We start from the raw sequence: 20,224 nt of genomic DNA on the forward strand, positions 1-20,224 counted from the left end.
AGCACGCGTAGCATTTTCCAGTAAGTTTTTTAATTACATTCTATTCTTAATGATGATTTTTAATGTTTTCTTTCATTTAGATACTCTGCCTGCTCATGGAAGATCCAACTTCAGAGATGAAAGGTCTTGTAAAACGTATGAAAGGTTACAAAAAAAATTAAAAGATCGACATGGAACTCAGAAGGATAAGTTAAACAGCCCTCCATCATCTCCTCAGAAATGTCCTTCTCCTACAAGTGAACAAAACGGACTTACAAAAGGACAGGATGCAGCTGGAATAAGCACAAGTTCTACCAAAAGCAAGTCTTTGGGTAAAGGAAAAAGCAATTCTCAGACAGACATAGAAGTAGAAGGTAGGTGTTAACAAAAATAATATATAATGCAAGTCTAGTATTTGGAGGAACATAGCATTTGTAGGTAGAACACCACACTCAACAATCCTGAAGCTGGGTAGTAGCCTGTAACTGCCTTGACTTGCATAGAATGGCGTTAAGAGCAATTGATCTGCTCATCACACTAGAACAATGGACCTAAAGGAACAAAAGCACTGACACAAGTCTCCACAGAGACTTGAGGAAAGAAAAATCTGTGCTTTGTCCAGAGTTATTGGTGCTGACATTTTAACGAATCGCTGGATATTGATTGACTGCTTGATATTGCAGAAAACATGGAAAGAATCAGATGTCTGATACAAGTTGAATGTAGATTTCCTGTTAAAGAGGAATATTTTGTGAAAGAGATACTGTTGTTGCATAAAATTCACATAACGCCTGTCCCTACCAACTTACTATTGAAAGACCTTTGTAGAAGAAGACAGGTTCTCACACTAATCTCTGTGAGTTCATGTTTTCTAAGATGCTACGTTAGCAAGTGTGTTTATCATTAATACCTGTATTTCACTGGAAAGCTTGTGATCTTGTAAATGGACTGAATTCACTTAGTCTCAGTCATACTGTCCTTGAATTTGATGATGTGCCACTATGGAACTTTCAGGTTACTGGCACAGCACTTCAGATTCAGAATGCAAATGGTCATCAGCCAACTACAGTTTTCTCAGAATAGGGATTTGTAACTTTGGGTGCTGAAGGAAACAAATCACGATTTTTATCAGCTCACTGAAGTTTCCTTTGAGGTGATGATTTTGTGCCAATATATATTAGATTGCTGTAAACCAAAAGGAATGTGAAGAAAGTATGTCTAACCAAGACCAGGAAATCTCAACCTACAAGACCTGTTTAAAAGCATGTGAAAGCTTAGTAACAAGGGGCACCTTTGAAATAAAATCTGAATTCAGAATTCAGAAGTTGGGAGCTGCTGTTCCAAACTTGAATGAATACTTGTCACTATAGTTCCAGCTGGCATTTGTCTTGGCTTCAGTTTACTTTCAGTTAGTTGGTACTTACCTGTGAGCTAACTTTTCCAAGTCACAGGTGATTAAAATGTACTGTTGCTTACATATGTTACAAAAATTTTGTTAAGGGTTCCTTAGAAGTATTTTATATGAAAAATAGAAAAGCCCACTCTTCAAAATCATTTAATTCAGGAGACATTTGGGAAAATAATGTACTGTGACTTAGACCTGTAATAGCAAACAGAAGTCAGAAATGCATTTAATTACGTTTCTAAGGCAGTTTGGTTTTAAGACTAAAGTTGTAAATAGATTTGACCTGTGGTTTTTAAAGAATTTTGCCAGGCTTTCATTTTTTTATATTTTTTTTGGATTAAGGCAGCTTAAGTGAATTAAAAATGCCTGGCCACATCTCCAAAACTGAGTAGCCTGCTCACTTACGCTATTGAGATAATACAATTTTAATACTGTGTGGGAGAAAGTACATAAAGCACTTTGTATAATCTTTGAATCCTTTATAAAGCTCAGCTTTACTTTCAGCTGAAACAAAATACCTTAGATTCTTTCCCTGAGATGTAACTGAAGGCTAAGGTAAGGTTTGCCCTTGCAATTGAGGGAGGCCAACAGTGTTAACAGTAGTCTGCCACATAACATGCAATAACTTATTTAAACTACTGTAACTTGACTGCATCTACATCCAAAGAGAAAAATGTATAGGAAATAGCTCAGCCAAGAGCTTAAGTACTCCAGAGCAGTAGTTTATTTAAAGTTATTCATTAATAAAACATAACCAGGCTTTCTGTATTCCATAAATCATAGAATGGATTTAGAAATAGTTTTATATGAACAACATCTTTGAGAGCTTTTTTGGTTTTATGTTGCTCTAGATTAATGCAGATTGGCAAGGTGTTGTTTCATAAATACTTTAGTTTGTATGCGGTGTTTGAATATGAAGAGCTATTTCACTGTAAAGTCACTGAACAATGTTCATGGGTACTTTTTGTTTGCTTTGATTTTCTTTTTTAAGAAAAGGATGAAGAAACAAAAGCACTTGAAGCACTTCTTTCTAATATAGCCAAGCCAGTGGTAAGTAAATAAAGCTCTCCATAAAATCAGAATGTATCTGCTGCTGTTTTATACCTCCTTTTGTCTGTCCAAGTTTAAAGGGTTTTTAACTTCCCACACTAAAGAAAACTCACTTAACTTCCAGTCACTGAAATGTAAATGACAAAAGTAATTTTTAGCATATTAACATTTATGAAGCCAATATTGTCTTGATACTTATTATGTGGAATTATTCTTCTTGGCCACTCTGTGAAATCATGGTACTAAGAGAATTAAAAGAAATATATATAGAAAGAGCTTGTAACGTTGCCAGTAATATAATGGTGATGCTTAACACCATTTCTTACTTTAAAATCTGTTCTCAAGTTTCTGTAACATTCTTTAGTTCAGGAAAGAAAATTATGTAACAGATATCTCCAGGCATGAGAGATCCCTGGTGAAGTTCTGGAAACTTCACCAAAAATGAGGGGTTTGAAAAGCTTATTTGAAAAGTAAAAAAAATTAGGACAGGTTTCTCTTTAAGAGTCTCTGGCACCTCGAGGGAAGAGAGGCATAAAATTTGCCAGGCAGGTGTCTGTAAGCAGTGGGCTTCTGTCTTACCTGTTTGAAAACCTACCAATTTCTTTTCAATTTGTGAAACTAATTCATAATTCTGCATAAATACGCTTTAAAACACAGATGCCAAATTCAGTCATTGCTTGCATTTTAGAGCAGGCCTGTGTTCTTTTCTTTCATCATCTGTACCTTCCCTGGTCCCAGCCTTTCTGTGAGGATTTATACAACTTCATATATTTATACTGCACTTCAGTCCTCAGTCCACCAGTTGCCTGAGTAAAACCAGTCTCTGTTCCCTATTGTAAACTGCAAAAAACAATCACTGCAACTCCCGCTCCAGGAGGAGCTTGCCAAGGGTTTGTCCAGTCAGTCAGCTACTTCCTCATTCATCACATATCTTCTCCTCTTCACCTCCCAGAAAACCTGGCCCCAGTTTTAGTGCCCCGGTCTTGATTCTTTCATATGTTGCTTTACAGCCTGATGAGGAGAGCCTGAGAGAGCTGGGACTGTTTAGCCTGGAGAAGGCTCAGCCACGATCTTATCAATGTATATAGATATGTGCAGGGCAAGTGCAAAGAGGGTGAAGCCAAGCTCTTTTCAGTGTGCCCAACATCAGGGCCTGTGGCAGTGGGCACAAATTGAAACACAGGAGATAACCCTGTAACATAAGGAAACACTTTTTTACTGTGAGGATGACTGAGCACTGGCTCAGGCTGGACAGAGAGTTTGTGGAGACTTCCTCCTTGAAGATACTGAAAAGCAGTCTGGACATGTTCTGGGCAACTGGCTTTAGGTGACCCTGCTTAAACAAGTGGGTTGGACCAGATGACATCCAGGGGTCTTGTCCAGTGTCAACTGTTTTGCCATTCTATGGGGCTTCAAGGGCTGAGTAGGGATAATACTGATAGAGGAAGTCATGAATGCTGTGTATCCTGCTGGGCAGGCATCAGAATGTCTTCAGTGCATGTTAATGTGTCTTCAGGGCACCTGCATCTTTGGTGACTGTCATGGAGGTGGAAGCTGTCTGAAGTAAATCCTGTAAGAAAGGGTGGAGGGAGCTGAGATGAAGAAATGGAGAGGAGTTAGATGATCCTAGCTGCTGCTGTGGTGTACGTAGTAGCTGTGACAGTCAAGTTCAGTACCACTTAACAGGATGACTGTGGCAACTGGAGCTAGTGGAGGGCCAATAAAAATTCTGGAGAAGAAGCCAGGACTGAACAGAAAGCTTAGGATGATTAAGGTGTGGGGAAGAAAGGAAGTGAGTGGAGAAGAGGCAGCTCTGACAAGGAGCACAGGTCCAAAGGATAATCAAGACTTGAGAGATCAGAAATAGATGGGGAGTTTAAGATGAGAAAATGAGACCAGGAACAAACAGAATATGTCTGTTCTATTGGAAGAACAAGATGGAGAGCAAGTAGCTTTTATGTTTGTTATTTTTACAAGCAGACTGATAATGAAAGGGTGATGGAAGTAAAACTAAGATGGGTGGAGACAGCGTGCAGAAGTATCAGGAGACTGAAACTGCGTGACAAAGATGAAGGTTGATGAGACAAGGCTATCAGAACTTCATTGAGAGACTAAAGGGCAGAAGTCTGGGATGGAGTAAACAAGGAGTACACACTGCAATGAAGAAGTGCTGATTAGGACCAGACTTTGAGAAGACAAAAAAAAAAAGCAGGGTCAAAAGGGGTGATGATTTTAAGAAACAAATTCAGGTCTACATCTGATAGCACTGATTTTTATCCAGGGCCTGGAATGTAATCCAGCAAGTACCTGCGAAGTCCTACCAGCAGAAGTTTTGTTTTGCTGCCTTTTGTTTCACTGCTGAGCTGTGCATATCATCTCCACATAGCGTCTCCACATAGCAAACACCTGTTGCTATCACTCTGTTAGGTCGAACAGCAGACACTTGTGCAGTGGATCTAAAGGCTTCAGGCTTGCTGTAGGATGATGACAGAAAGAATTTAAGGGAGTCGTTTGCTATACAAAAATATATAAAAAAGTACATGTCTAAAAATAGATACTAAAAATGTAAACAATATATATAGACACACACATGCATATTGTAGGAAAATACACATTTAAATTTTATTAGAATAATTCTATTCCATTCTGAAAGTGAAGCAGGAAAGATTTTATATTAGTGCTGGTCCATGGTATTCAAGATTACAATTGCTTTTTGTTTTAACACAGGATCATGCTGTTTTTTCTCTATGGTCCCTGCCATTCACTGTACAAAACATACCTGCTTTGGGAATGGGTCAGGGCTGTGCAGCTAAAGGGACCGGAGACTTTGACCCCTTTTAACTCTTGACTCATGAGAGTCTGTTCCAACAAGGGAGTATGTGCCTAGTTTAGCCACGTATGGCATCAGAATGGATGCAGAAACAAATTTTGCTGCAAGGTTAGGTCATTGCAAGATAATGCTGTCACTGGGGCATGCTGGACAACAGCATTCTCAGCATCCCTGATGAATACCTGCTTAATCATGAGTGCCCTTCTTAACTTTGTGAGAATGTGGATGATCCTTTCTGTCCTGACTAGAAATACAGGGACCAGTTCTCTAGAAGTATGCACAGGCCTCTGACAGTGGCGAGGGCATGCAGCATGCTGTCCAAGTCAGGGTGTCATCAGTGATTGCATTGCCAAAGAGAACAACTCTGAGCTTCCTGGGGTGGTTAGAGTGAGGCTGTGAGAAGTACAATCACCAAGTGGTATCTTTTGCTATCTTGCTAATTACATCTAAAAAAGCAATACACTGCCATTACTGTGTTGCTTTCTTTCACTTCCTTCCATCATCAACATCCAGTAATCCATGCCTTAGACAAGCATGCTATTTCCCCTCTCTACCATGTCCTTATTTGAATGTCATTGCATGTAGCTGTGTCTACAAGTGATCTCTTTGCAGACCTCAGAAGACATCACAGGCTTAAGCAGTAGTAGACTGCTGCAGACTAGACAGCGTACACAAGGGAAAAAGCGAAATTTCCATCACTTGGAGAGACTTACGCTCTGTGAAGGCAAGGGACTGTCAGGGCTGTGGGTAGGTGTAAGACTAGCTGATGTTGCAGCTTTGTGGAGTGTGGTGTGGTAAGAGAAAGGGAAGCTGTGTTAACTACTTGGGCCTTGCAAGATCGGAAGCAACCCTCCCACAGTTTCTCCAAGGAAACATTTTCCTTGCCCTCCCACAAGTGAACCAGGAGATTGTGTTATTTCACATGTTTGTTGTACTCATCAGATATTCCTCTGGCATTTTGGTTAATGTTTTGCATGAAGCACTCATGGTGGGGACTGTGTTGTGATGCTCTTCTTGATAGATCATCAACACCCTGTTCCCTGGTTGAACTTCAGTGCTGGCACCGGCAGTCCTGGATACTGCCTGTGATGGTGGTTATATGCTCAGATGATCATACAGGTGTTGTCCAGTATTGTGTCCGTTGCACCATATCTTACTCCGGAAAGTCAGGAGTAATGCTGAAGCCTCTGACTTGTCCTGGGCTATCCCATGTCTAAATGCCCCATTCCACGGCAAGCACATCTAAATCCAGGTGGTGAGGTCCATGGTGTGCTTTCATTCACGCATCTCTTTCAATCTGTGCAGTCTGGGGCACATCAGCTTTGCAGCCTCCAGACTCCCATTAGGTGTTCTTATGAACATGTTCTCATTTTCTTGAACTTTTCACCCTTAATACATGGCAGTATTAGGTCAAGTTAGTAGTTACTGCCACCAGATGACCCTTCTACTTACGGAGGTCTTGGACTTTTTACACCAGATGTAAGTTGGAGAGGTTCTGCAGGTTGCACCATGCCAAATCTCCAGCACTTGAACAGAGTCTTCACCAGCTATCATGTCCACTAACCAAGTAACAAAGCAAGCAGAAGAGAAGACAAGGGGACAAGGCAAAAGCAAAATGAAGAATGGAACAGAAGGCTGAGTATTTAATAAGGAGAGGCAACAGGAACTCAGAATTTGAGTGTTTGTTATATAGCAGTTAAACCCCTTGGGAGGGCATCATGTTTTGTGCTTCGTGTGTGTTCTAGGTTTGTGGACTTTCAGAACATTATGCACCTCACTCACCAGTGTGAGTACTTTGTGTGCTGTGAATGCAATCCAGTTTGCACGTGCCAAAACTGACGCTCTTTTGTTTGACCCACATGGTGTGTGTAGTATGGGTAATGAGGAGATTCACTTTTGCAAGCTGGACTGCTAATGAAGACGTGCCCACCTTTTAGTTTCCTCAGTGCTGGGGCCTGACTAGTATTGTGTTCTGCTTTGCAGAAGCACACACTGCTCAGAGCTGCAACCAGAATAAATCAATTGCAGCTGCTTGAACAAGTATACAAAGTAATAAGTAATGCCAAGTTTTCTAAAAAAAGCCGCTCGTGAGTGTTTCAGGGCACCCAAAAATAGTGGATTCTTCTGATCTGAATCTTTGTTCTTCAAAAATACTTTTTTTCTCTTCATATTGCAGAGATGTTTTGAAAATATACTGGTTTGTGCCTGAGAACTGATGGGAATTTCTGAAACTTTCATAATGCTTTTCCATAATAGCTCTGGCTAGTGTTACAAAAGTCAAGTATTGGGATATTATTAAACCTCATGGGTAAAAGACAATATTAAATAATTGCTTCTTAGTGAAGAAATTTGTAATTACTGTCATATGAGCCAATCATGTGAAGCTGAAGTTTTGTGTTAATATATGCTGATGTAATCTAAAACTGCCATAGGGCATATGCACAATAGAGAAGAGTTTTTTGCAGGAAATCTTAATTCTTGCAGTTATTTTAATACTTTGCTTTTGTCCCTTAATAGTCTTGTGGGGAAGAATATAGCTGAACCTAGACTTACCTTTTAGAATCATTGTCTTAGCTGGAAGTTGAACCTGAAAAACAGTACCAAATCTTTTATAAATAAGTTGAAAAGAACTTCTTTGATTCTTCTCATGCCCCATGCATATGTATACATGTGTATGTATAGAGAATTTATATGGGTTTTTATACATTGCAGCTTTTTATGCACCGTTAGGATGTTCTTAATTCCCAGGTTCTGTGAATAATTTGCATTTCTGATTATGTTCACTTCTACTGGCTGTTGCTTTGAAGGCTTTGCAAATTGTCCACAGCAAGGCTTCAGCTCTTCATAATCTTTAGTCGCTCTGTTTACACAGAGTAAAACAACCAGAACAACCTGCGTAGTCACTGATTTTTAGCTTGGTACGTAATACTGCTTCATTGTGTTAAGTTGTCATTTATTTTTTTAGAAGTCTTTTGGAAGGTTTACATGAGTTGACCAACAATCATTGCACTGGGGGAGTAACTCAGGAAAACAGTTTTTCATCCAGTCAGAGACTTAAAGAATACTTCATCCTGTTCTCCGTTGACACTTGTTGCTATATAATGACTTCCACTAATAGTCTGGGTTTGACTTTACTAGTGAAAGTCCTGTGAGTTGTCTGTTACTCTGTAGTCTGCAATGTTGTCTTTGATCTCCCTTGCACTCTTCCTGCTCTCTCTGTACTAGACAGTTGAAACCTCTAATTGTTTAATGTTCCAGTGAGATATGTGGTGAGTTGACCCTGGCTGGACCCCAGGTGCTCACCAAAGCTGCTCTATCACTGTCCTCCTCAGTGACATTATTTCCGAGACACTGAGGTTCATCTTATTTTATTTTTTTCTTCTTTCTGTTTTTCTGTTATCAGTAAGTCACCTCCTCTCTACTTCGTCCTTGAGATTGACCCATTCAGGTTTTATTTAGTTCAGTAGATGATAGCAATTTAAGAGCACCAGTTGTGAAGTTAGGATTTTCATTCTGATAGTCTGGTAATAGGTTTCCAAAAGCAATTATTCATGAAATAGATATATATTACAGTCATATTGTAAAGCTAGTCATTTCGTATAATGAAATGTTTTCAGTTCTCTTACGAAATGATTGAAAATAGGAGCTAGGAGCTGGGTGCAACATACAAATGACAATAGCAGGCATGAAATATGAACACCCACAAATTTCTAGAATTCCTTCTGGAATGGATCCTAAAAACTTGTAATCACATGCACATACCGATGCACTCACCTACAGAAATACAAGCACCCACAGCCCCTTGCAGCATGTGTGGGTTTCAGGCAGCACCCACTCTTTGGGGAGTGCGGATGCCCTTAACCATATGTCTCCTTTGGGAGATGTGGGTGCTTCAGCTTTGCATGTAACTGTGGTGTTCCCCAAAATCTGCAGTTCCCTACAATCTGTTAATCCACAGGCCACTGAAAGGGTTCTCCAGCAGGTCACATGCACCCACCCGAGCAGTGGGTCCCTGCATACTGCACCCCAAACCACTTTCACTGTTGCCAGCCATGGTATCCATCAGGCTTGGACAGAAGTGGCAATGCTTACTGGTTTTGATCATTGCTCTGTTCTGCTCCAGCATCTTTTATCCCTGTTACAAATTTTCACATTGCTTTTATACTTCTGAGGCTGATTACTTGTTCGTTTCAGAAGTTTCTTTGTGATTTCCCAGTTGCCACATAATCCACCTGAGGGTCGCTGGGGCAAGCGCTTCTGAGACAGATGGAGGTGTTGTGTTGCATTCACACTGTTTATTACTCATGTTTCTGTCACACCAACTGTTGTTATCCAGATCTTTCTGCAAAGGGTGGGCTGTGCAGGCAAGCACCACCACAGGAATTCTTTAGGATGTTGCATATATGTGTGTATGTATATATCGGTATATATATCTCTCTCTATATATGGACCTTGCGAGCGTGTCTTCATCACAAACACCTGGGCTCAAAGTATGTTATACAGAGTACTAGATTGAAGCCTCAGGTAGTTGTATCCCTATTAATATCCTGATTAAAAAAAAAAAGTGCTGGGATAAGTAACCCAATAGGTTCTCAGTTCTCATCTAATGTGAGAGTCTGCTTGTCACTGTCACCATTAAATGCACAGCTTCTTCATGTACCTGTTTAAGAGTAATGCCAGGCATTTGGGAGAAATTCCTGAGCTTCTATATATTTCATAAGGACAACAAGTCGACAAGAAGGTATTAAAAATATCATAGTGCTGGTGACAGAAAAGAAAAAATAATGTCTGAAGCACTGTCTTTTAAGTAGATAACTGAGAACACAAGTACATGTTTGTCATCTCTTCTGCTTCGCAAATTATGCAGTTCATTTGTAGGTAGGCCACTAGGTGGCATTCATTACTTAGATGTGTCTGCGCTCCGCCCGGTGCCCTGGGGTTGCAGTTTTCTCGTGGTGTTTCTTGTATTTCTAGTTTGATTTCATCTGTAAAATACTAGTTAGTAGCTGTTACAGAAGTATGAATACTCCAATATACTAACGGTATATGATATCCTTCTCTTTATGTCGTTGTTTGTGGCAAAGAAGGTTTTAAATATGATAACATTTAAATGGCAGAGATCTCAAAAGTTGTATTTCTACAGGTATCAGATATTCAGGCAAGAACAGCACTGCTTATGTGGTCACCTCCATCCAGTGATATCAGAGAAGACACTGACAAGAATGATGTACCAGAGGTTTATACTTACGAGGTGATGATTTCAAATACTGGAAAAGATGGAAAGTACAAAACTGTATATGTGTAGGTGTTCATTATTTTTACTTAATTGCTCTTGCACTGAATTATGTTGTTTAAAACATCGTTAAAAAATCTGCCTGCTATCTGGAGAGTTAAATAATCAGCAGTTTTGTGCAACTTAATTTCAAAATACAGCTACTTTTTTCAGTAGAATTGGTTCAGGTTTATAACTGAAGTCTCTACCATCAACTAGAATGTAAAGACTTTGTTCTTAGGTTTTGGAGACATGTTTTAATATCACTTAGCTTTGTTTCGGCCAGCTGCACTAGACACTGTGGGTTCTCAAGTAGTGAGATAGACAAATTGTAGTTACAGTTATTTACTTCAGCATATACTTCTGCTCCCAGTAAGGTTATCCCTTCCTTCCATGGAAATCCTTTTGGTGAGAGAGGATGAATGATACAAAAAGAAGTAAGTAGATTCACACAGAACAAAACTCTTCAATTGTTTCATTCCTAACACAATGGAGAAATATAACATTAAAAAATAATAAATATAAAAATAAAATTTACCATTAAGGGTGTAGGGCTCTCTAGTAATTATAAATCTTTGTATCTAGCTAGTTTATCTTAGCCACTTTCCATGGATTTCTTAGGAGCAGTACATGCATCGTAAGTTGGATATCTGTGTCCTAGCAACCAGAGGAAATGAAATGGGCTTTGCTACTATGAGTGGATGTCAGCAAAAGCAGATTACTAGATGTTACTTAGGTGCCTTTTCTGTTTACTAGGCTCAAACAAGTAGGTATGTGCAGTCATGCAGTTTTAGGTATTTGATTTTGCAAGGCTGAACTGAGCTTCTGTAGGCCCCAGTATTTGGATGTTTTTTGTGTAGTAACATACATGTGTACACATGCAGCTGGGCTTACAGAGCAAAGAGGAAAATAATTATTCTCTAAAAAACAAACAGAACAACAACAGCAAAAAAGCACCCCAAAACCACCAGGGCAACAGAACAGGAATCAAACACAAGAAGACCCTAAAATTCAAAGGTAAATGCATTTGCATTTCACTAGCAAAAGAGACAAAGTGTTAGCAAATACATTTCTTAAAAGGAGTGTTAGGTGAATAGGTTAGATGATTAGTGTCATCTTATAAATGTATGGGATTCTGAAACTGTTTCTTAAACAAAATCATATCTCTTTGCAGTGGAGAAGAAAATAAAGTTACTGTAAATGACCTCAGGCCAGCAACTGATTACCATGCAAAGTGAGTATCTCCTTGTCTATTCATTAAATTCAGTGGAAATGTTTTAAAAGTTTCATTGTATTTGTCTGTTTGCATAAACCTTCAGAGATTGTTTTTACCACTTCTAACCCTCCTTTGAGTCACAAATCAACATTTTTGGCTTAGCTGACCACTCAGTCCAGTTTGGAAAATAAGAGAAGATTGTTGTGCTCCCACCCAACGTCCATCCTCTTTCCTTCATGCCAGCACAGTGAACTTTTTCTGTTCTTTGAGTCAGGCACAATGCTGCTTGATTTCTCTCAATTTTCCACAAGCAGCAGAGCAAAGTACCTTGCACAGAAAGGTGCTCACTGCTGGCCACCTGAAGGTCACCTTGTGTTGCTTTTGCTTTGCTCCAGTAGACTAGTGAATCTGGCTGCATATGATTTACAAAACATGCCCCTAGCTCAGTGTAATTCTACCCTTCCAGCAGAATTTGCTGCTTTGCTATATTATACTGAAGAAATGGCATAGGATTGGAAAAATGTAGTTAAGTGCCCTTTTTGCCTTCCCTTTTTAAATATTGGAGGGTCATCTGAAGCTGAACTTATAAAGGGTTGTAAAGAATAAGAGGAAAGGCTTCTACTGGGATATCAGCCAGAAAAGAAAGGTCAAAGAAAGCAATTGCCTGTGATGAGCAAGATGGGCAAACTGGGAAGAATGGACGAGGAGAAGACTGAGTTATTAAACAACTTCTTTGCCTCAGTCTTCACTGACAACCTCTCTTTCCACACCCCTTGAGTGGACAGACTACAAGGCAGGAACTGGCGGAGCAAAGTCCCTACCATTGTAAGCAATCACCTGATTCCCATCTGGGGAATCTGAACATACACAAATCTGTGGGACCTGACGAGATGCATGCCAGAGTCCTGAGGGAATTGACTGGTACAGTTGCCAAGCCACTCTCCATGATATTTGAAAAGTTATGGCAGTCAGGTGAAGTCCTTGGTGAAAACCAGTGAAGACCAGAAAGGCTAAACTATGAAGGTAATGGACAAACCACATATTTGCAACTACATTTAAGCACAAACAACCGTGTTCAGTATTAGTCACTGCTCAAATGTCTCTCCCTGTTGAGGAAATCTACAAAGTCAAATTTTCTGTGACTTGCTGTTCATTCAACAAGAACAAATAAAGACTTTTGCATCTTCTTAAGCGGGCAACTTGGGTCCTATATCAATGATCAGAGAAAAGGGGTTTTTTTTTTGTTTTGCTTTGGTTCTTTTTCTTTCAAAGGAACAGATGAATCAGAAGAAAATAATGTGCCAGTTCGTTCAAGGAAAAGAGACAAGGCATGGCTACACAGCAGGGGGAATCCAGAAGATAATCTGGTGTTTTCTTTTGGAGACAAGCTGTTAGGAAAACAAACGATTTCTCTTTGAGACAGAAGCAAGAATTCCCTCTTCTGCAGTACTTGGAGAATTAATGCATAGCCTTCCTAAAGGAAGGGAGAGGGTGAACAGACTCAGCAAGGCCTTGAAGGAGTGCAGGGGATACTCTGAAAATATATCAGCAGCTTCATTGTGCTCATCTGACAAAAGCACTTGCAGAAGATTTATTCATATCAGTTAATGTGTCTACAACGGATAATGAGCCTGCAAGATGTTGCCATTATTTTCCAACCAAAGTACAGCACGTAACAGACAAATTTCAAATGTGAGACTAACGACGCCCGTTGGTAATGATGTACATCCTTAGTAAAGGACTCTTTTCTTTCTCGTTACTTCTATGGACCAAGATGCTTCCACCAGTTATTTGTTTATATAGTATTGATATTTAAATAATTAGCTAGGCAGTAACTTAATTCTGAACACTCATTTTTCTTTGGAAACTGTATATAAAGATTTTGTAGCAAAATGTTACTGGGTCTTTTCCTTTTTAGAGTACAAGTAGAATGCAACTGTGTAAAGGGGAGCCCTTCAGAGGCAGAGAGTTTTACCACCGCAAGTTGTGAACCTGATACTCCAAATCTGCCTAGGATAACTAATCGGACCAAAAATTCTCTTACTCTGCAGTGGAAGGTAAGATTTGCTTAACAGCTTTTAAAATGAATATTTTAAACTCTTTGGAATTGTTTCAGATTTGTCAATAAAATGGAAAACTTTTGTCAAACATACTAGTTTCTGTCACAGTTCCATGAATGGAAATAGATGTAATGGGTTCAATGTGGGCTTCAGTAAAAAGAGAAGGGTTCCCAGAGAAGTGAGGAGCCTTTGTAGGTAAAAGTTACCGAGTTCCGGTCACCTGCTACACTGTAGAACTGATTCCATTCTGTCATTGAACGTAGGCTTGTTTGTGCTAAGCAGATGAAGTGGTCTGGAAAGACTGAGATTTGAGCAGACCTGCAATCTAGCAGCTCAGAAAAGTACTGCAACATATTACACCACTGCCAGAATATTTTGTCAAGGTCTAAATTTAAAAAAAAAACAACAAAAAGCTATAAACATGATACAAGAATTTACTGGATGGAGACTGAACTAGAACTGTCTTGGCAAGTGAAACAATCGAAATGGAAACGTCTATTTTACTCTGCTGGTCTTGTCATGATTTGACCCATACATGCATTTTTCCTTAAGTGGTTTTGTATCCAATTAGAGCTCTAATTTTCTTCTTTTCTTTTGCAGGCATCTTGTGATAATGGCTCTAAAATCCACAGTTACCTTTTAGAATGGGATGAAGTAAGCAAGTTCTTCTATTTTATTTTTAATCTTGTAGGTTTTTTTAAAGCATTGCGTGTGGCTTTGCTCATAAAGTTGTGTGAAAATTATGGCTTCTCTCTAGAGGCATGTGACAAATAGGTGGTTCCTGAAGCAGTTATCAAAATGTGGTTATCTCCCATTATTTTTCTGAGGGAATATAAAATAATAGCATCTTAATTACATGATTCTGCCACTCCTGATAGTGTTTTTTCACGTGTAGTCCGGTACTTCCTTCAAGAGCTGACATTGAAGGATCATTTTCCTGTAGCAGTTTTGGTTTTGTTTTTTTTTTTACAAAGGGGGTGGATCTACTATGCCCCCACAAGCACCTTCAGTCCCTACCTGGACAGCTGTCCTGAGACGGCATTGCTGCAGAAGCTGCATGTTTTTTTCCTTCTGATGCTGTGGAGCCAGAAGATGGAAAGGAAGGAAAAAAGCCTTGGGTATACCTGCAAAGTTTTGTAAACTACTTGTGTGGGAGATTCTTGAGTTATGTTTAATTTCAAAAAATGAGTCTGCTTCATGTTTGTGTGTTACTTTAATTGGTGGACACATACATAACAGGGTGAATAATGTGACTAACTTATTCCTTTTTAGGGAAAAGGAAATGGAGAGTTTTGCCAGTGTTATTATGGCCAACAGAAGCAGTATAGAATTACTAAACTATCACCAGCAATGGGGTACACCTTTAGGCTAGCAGCCAAAAATGACATGGGAATGAGGTAAATACTACTGTTACATACATAAATATGGAATGCATATGCATGCATGTGTGTGCTTGTTTAGGGAAGGCATATGATGGCATTTAAAGAAAAAAGTCTTGCTCAGACATTTGTATATAGTGCCTCTAGAGTGGGAGCTCGAGCATGGTACAGACAGCCTGGCTGCTCTCACATGAAATCAGCTGAGGTTGTATTGGGTTTTAGCTTCAGTCTTTGTAGATCTGTGTTGACCGCTGAAGTTGCTACCTTGGACATTTCCTACTGCATGTACTTGCAATAGGATTTTTGACTAAGCTCTACACTGTAGAGATGCATTCAGTGCAGTTGTGGCTTTTGTGTCTAATGTAATAAGCACTTCTACTAAAGTTCTGGGGATAATGCTTAAAAGACAAGCAACTCAGCCAGAGTGACTTAATTGAATAGTTCAAATGCTGCAGTGCTTGTGCTGCTGCTGTGCTGATCCTGGTGTACTTCGTACCATGCTCTCTGCTGCTGTTGTTTCCAGGGAGCTTTGACATGGTGTTAGAATTCCTGAAGCTGTGGTAGCAGTTTTCCAGGGCTTATCCTTTCTTAAACTCAAGAGTTGTAGTGGTGATGGTATAAATAGGTGTCAGTAACTCTGCTAGAGCAGGAAGTGTGGTAGAACCCCTGCTGCCACCTGTAGGTCTATCTGTATTGTGCTTCTCACCGTGTCCTGTTACTGGGATATGTACCTTTAGCTAAGGTGTCTGTTAGTCTTCTGTTACGCTGGGAAATAGACTATGACATGACCATATCCCTGAATTATTTTGAGGTTCTAGAGCTTGTTATAAATTCTTAGAAGGTGGAGTTCTTCCTTTTAATTGCTTTTCCGAAGTTACAGAGCTCCAAACTTTGTTTTGAATTTTTGAATGAATGACATCTGACTTCAGCAGAGAATACCGGGTAACACTTGGACCGTGAGGTCCTATGTGACATAAAAACAGGGCTTCTCTAGCTGTCAGCCTAAAATTGCTGGTTTGCATTTGGTTTTTTTAAGTCAGTGTTTGAAATATTATGAGCATCGTGCTGCAGCTCACCAGAGTTGTGTTTTTATAGTGTGAAATAGAGCATGTGTATTGCTTGTCCTTCAGCTGGCACAAGTTGGTGCTTGAGAGAGTAATGCCTGCTTGAATAGTGTTGAAGGACAGCCTAAAGAATAGGGAGCCAGACCTGGAGTTGTAATTCATGCTGTGCAGAAGAAATCTGTTGTGGACTCTGAAGCATGTGAAAACTGCAGCTGACTCAGGAGATGTGGGGCATGTGCTGGGAGTCTTTGGAGAGTGTTCAGGGAATATGTTGCATATAGTTCCTGTTCCTATGTTTTCTTAGATACCTGCTTTGGGCACTGCCAGAGGACATTATAGTGGGCTAGAATGACTTTTGGTGTGCTCTGGCACAGTCTTTATTATGTCACTGGCTTCTGGATGATGTTTCTGGAATGAATTATTCTCTGAGTTGCTCCTGGACTTTGTCTTGATGAGATTTAGTTGGAACTGTTCAAAAAAATAAAGACAGGGAGTGGGCTGGCAGCTAAGTAGGGTCCAGTGCTCAGACTGTCTGGCTGTTCCACTGTTACGTCTGAGTGTAAATGTATCCTCAAGGAACACCTGCGCATATTATACAGATTCCTGCAGCACAAGCTGGTAGAAGGTACTGACCAGTTAAGTACCCTTCTTAAAATAAGCACACCAAATACATTTTTAAATCAGTATTTCATGACCTTGTAAAGTTGCCATTTATTGTCTTTATGGTATTGTTTAATTAAGAAGTCTCTTGAAATAATACTTACTAGGGTAGAGTGTGTGATTCCTTGTGAAGAATGTTGAGAACCTTAGGCATATGGAGACTTTTGTTTAAATGGTTTTACCAACAAGGAAAGATAATTTATCTTTGGGTTACTCATCTTTTTAAATTTAACTCCAATCACACCTGAAAGAGTAGTTAAAGAAAACTGGAAAAATAACATTTGTTTAAAAGATACATAACATTATTGTACACCTAAGTGAATTGTTTAAGAGTCTTTCAAATGTGAGTATCACTCGAATACTTACATGATTTCAGTGTGTTTTGGAATGGGTCAATCAAGTAAAGACATTGAATCTTTTAAAGGTGTGGGGTTTTTTATGTTATATCTGCTGGTAAGCTGACTCCTTCAGTAGTTTTTCTGTGATTAAAGGTAGGTTTAGTATTTGCTTAGCCTCTCTTCATGCTTTCTCTAGCCTACCTAGATAATGCTGGAAAATATTTTTAGTAGCTCTATTGTAGGTGTCACATCAGCTTCATTTCAGAATTTGCTTGCTTGTGAGTTTTTGCAAGAAACAAATTCCTGTTCCCCTCAAATATGTTTTCTCTTGTTTTGCACATTTTCATTTCTTGCTTCACAATCTTTTTGACAGTTTACATATCTGCACAGACTGTATGTCTGCTTTGGGTGCTATTGACATTCTCGATGATGAGGTGTCTGTAATATTTCTTCTTTTTTATTTATTTTTGTTATGCCAAAAAGACTTTAGAGCAGACCAAAATGTACAATTTGTGCAGTATTTTAATGTAGGTTGGGTAAGAGGGAGAGTGAAATTGAGGTATCTCTATGTTGAGATCTTTCGGGAAAGTCAGGTTCTGACACACAAGATAGGTAACTGTTAGTGTTTTTTAAGCCATACAGCGAATTTTGTTTTCAGGGCTTCCTGATGCTTACTTAGATAATGCCTCACTTTTAAATTAAAATCACATTTGTGACATCAGTTTCACATGCTTAAAAAAACCCTAAACTAGCTCTTAAGCCTGTAGATGTTTCTTCAGATCTGATGTAGAAGCAGCAAATGCCAGCTGAGAAGGGGTGGGATTTTCTTAGTCAAGCTGGATATGTGTCAGACCATCTGTGCACGCATAGTGCCTGTTTACTGACTTTAGCATCCCTCTGTTTTACAATAGGTCTTTTTATGTAACTTATTTTTATTTTCACTTCAAGGTGTATCTAAGCATTGTCAGATAAGGTTAACAGTTTTCTTAGGAGATCCACTAGTGTACACTGTATTTGTTCTGCAAATAAGACTTCCGTATTAGCAACTCTTAAAGTAACCTGACATTGAATGAGACTATTATTCTATTACTTTCTGAACCACTAGAGAAACTAGTACTTCACAGTATATTTGAAGCACATAATTGCTATCTGGAAGCAAATTTATTTATTTTTTTAGGTTTTCCCGTACATGCTTTTATGTCTTCATGGTTTCATTTTGAATAGGAAGGACACTGATATTAGCACGTTATTGCGTATAGAGCTCAACTGTTTTAGAATGATGACTTAACAGGAAATAGCAAAACATTTTGGTTAGGGAAACATTGTAATTATATCCTGCAAAGGTATCTTTCAGTTATGAACATGTTAACCTTGTTCAAATGTTTTCTTACTGACAGACTCATGGGCAAGTTAAGTCATGTGCATGTACTAGCTTGCAATTCCCAGTTGTGCACATGTGCAAGAAACTGTCATTGCTGTGTTTAGTAAGAATTATGTGTTTCTAGGTATTAATTACTGTGTCTAGTTAGTTTACATTCTGTTTTAAACAGTGGTTTCAGTGAAGAAGTCCTGTATCATACCTCAGGCACTGCCCCAAGCACACCAGCAAGTCCTTTGCTGATTAATGCTGGAGTTACTTGGCTATCCCTACAGTGGACAAAACCCTCAGGAACACCGTCAGATGAAGGAATCTCGTATATATTAGAGATGGAGGATGAGAACTCAGTAAGTTTAGACTACTTATTCTCAGTAAGAACAGAGACTATAATGTGTGTGTTTGATACTTTATTATATAAAGTGTAACAATGATTACTTTTGCTAGAATATTCTAAAAGGATGTGTGTTTTCGGAAATTAAGCTAATGACTTGTAACTGCTGTGACCAAGGCACATAGCTTTCTTCTTTTTATTGTCACAGTAATTATTAGTGCTATTAAGCCGAAGTCCTGTAAAGGCTTTTAAATAACTTTTAACCTTGTGAATTTGCATGTGAAAGTTGAGCCTTTTAAGAGCTGGATCAAAGTAATTGCATCATGAAGAGTGGTCCTTCTAGATGTAATTTCAGGCTAAGCATCTTCCTGTTCTACCCTTTGAAAGTGTTAGGTATAATTTCTGTTGACATTGTATATGCTTTTCTTTACTGTTGTTTTCTCCTTTCCTCTTGAAGAATGGTTAATTAATTCCCCCTCTCCAAGAAAACCCTGGTGTTTACACGGTGAAGTTGCCTTTATTATTTTGTCAGAGGATCATAACAATTACAGTCTGAAACAGTAATTTGTTTGTAGGAAGTATGTTGCATGGTCTAGTCTGCAAATATAATGTTTCAAGTAATCCTATTTAATTCTGCAGGGATATGGTTTCAAGCCAAAATATGATGGTGACGATCTTACCTACACGGTGAAGAATTTGAGGCGTAGTACAAAATATAAATTTAGGGTAAGAAGTTTTTATATATTTGGTTTATGGATGTTTGGTTTGGTTTTTTTCACCAGAGGAGCTCACTCACCAGTGAGAGGGTCACTCAGAAGTGGGGAGGGCGTTTTTTAAGGAAAACCAAATTTGATCCCAGTTTCTTACAGTTTCAGTCTCTTAAAACTATTGGCTGAACTCCTGCTTCATTAATCATCTCCGCAGAAGGAATAAGAACCTCTGCAAGGGCATAACACAGTTATTTTGAAATTCCAGGACACAAGACAATGTTCCTTACAGCTGGATTTTTTAATTTGGCTTCTGTGTGGATAATATTACTTTGTGTAGCCATGGGGTTCTTTGATAGACTCTAAACACATCTGAAAGTGTTGGGGTAAGGAGCAACTTCAGTCAAAAAACATTTGTTGGTGCTAGCTTAGGACTGAGCCCAAGTTAGTAAATCATTCATATTACCATGGTGCTGAGCCCGTTCTAATAAGCTTTGATGGCTGAACTTGTTAGCTCAGGGTAAATTCTGGCTTAACAGTGTCTTAACAGTGAAC

The 20,224-nt window shown here is 39.0% G+C and overlaps 1 protein-coding gene across 4 annotated transcripts in view; it reads left to right on the plus strand.

Annotated features, from left to right (window-relative positions):
* The window catches only part of FNDC3A (fibronectin type III domain containing 3A), a 117,564-nt gene that overhangs the window by 73,890 nt on the left and 23,450 nt on the right, over positions 1 to 20,224 (plus strand). For all 4 annotated transcript variants that reach the window (XM_065678257.1, XM_065678258.1, XM_065678259.1 and 1 more), the window contains 9 exons: positions 81 to 353; positions 2,376 to 2,434; positions 10,408 to 10,565; positions 11,711 to 11,770; positions 13,671 to 13,809; positions 14,413 to 14,466; positions 15,085 to 15,209; positions 18,804 to 18,978; positions 19,602 to 19,688. In XM_065678257.1, coding sequence (XP_065534329.1) covers positions 81 to 353; positions 2,376 to 2,434; positions 10,408 to 10,565; positions 11,711 to 11,770; positions 13,671 to 13,809; positions 14,413 to 14,466; positions 15,085 to 15,209; positions 18,804 to 18,978; positions 19,602 to 19,688 — 1,130 coding nt within the window. The remainder of the gene's footprint in view (positions 1 to 80; positions 354 to 2,375; positions 2,435 to 10,407; positions 10,566 to 11,710; positions 11,771 to 13,670; positions 13,810 to 14,412; positions 14,467 to 15,084; positions 15,210 to 18,803; positions 18,979 to 19,601; positions 19,689 to 20,224) is intronic.

This window comes from Lathamus discolor, chromosome 4, assembly GCF_037157495.1.
Source record: "Lathamus discolor isolate bLatDis1 chromosome 4, bLatDis1.hap1, whole genome shotgun sequence".
Lineage (NCBI taxonomy): Eukaryota > Metazoa > Chordata > Aves > Psittaciformes > Psittacidae > Lathamus > Lathamus discolor.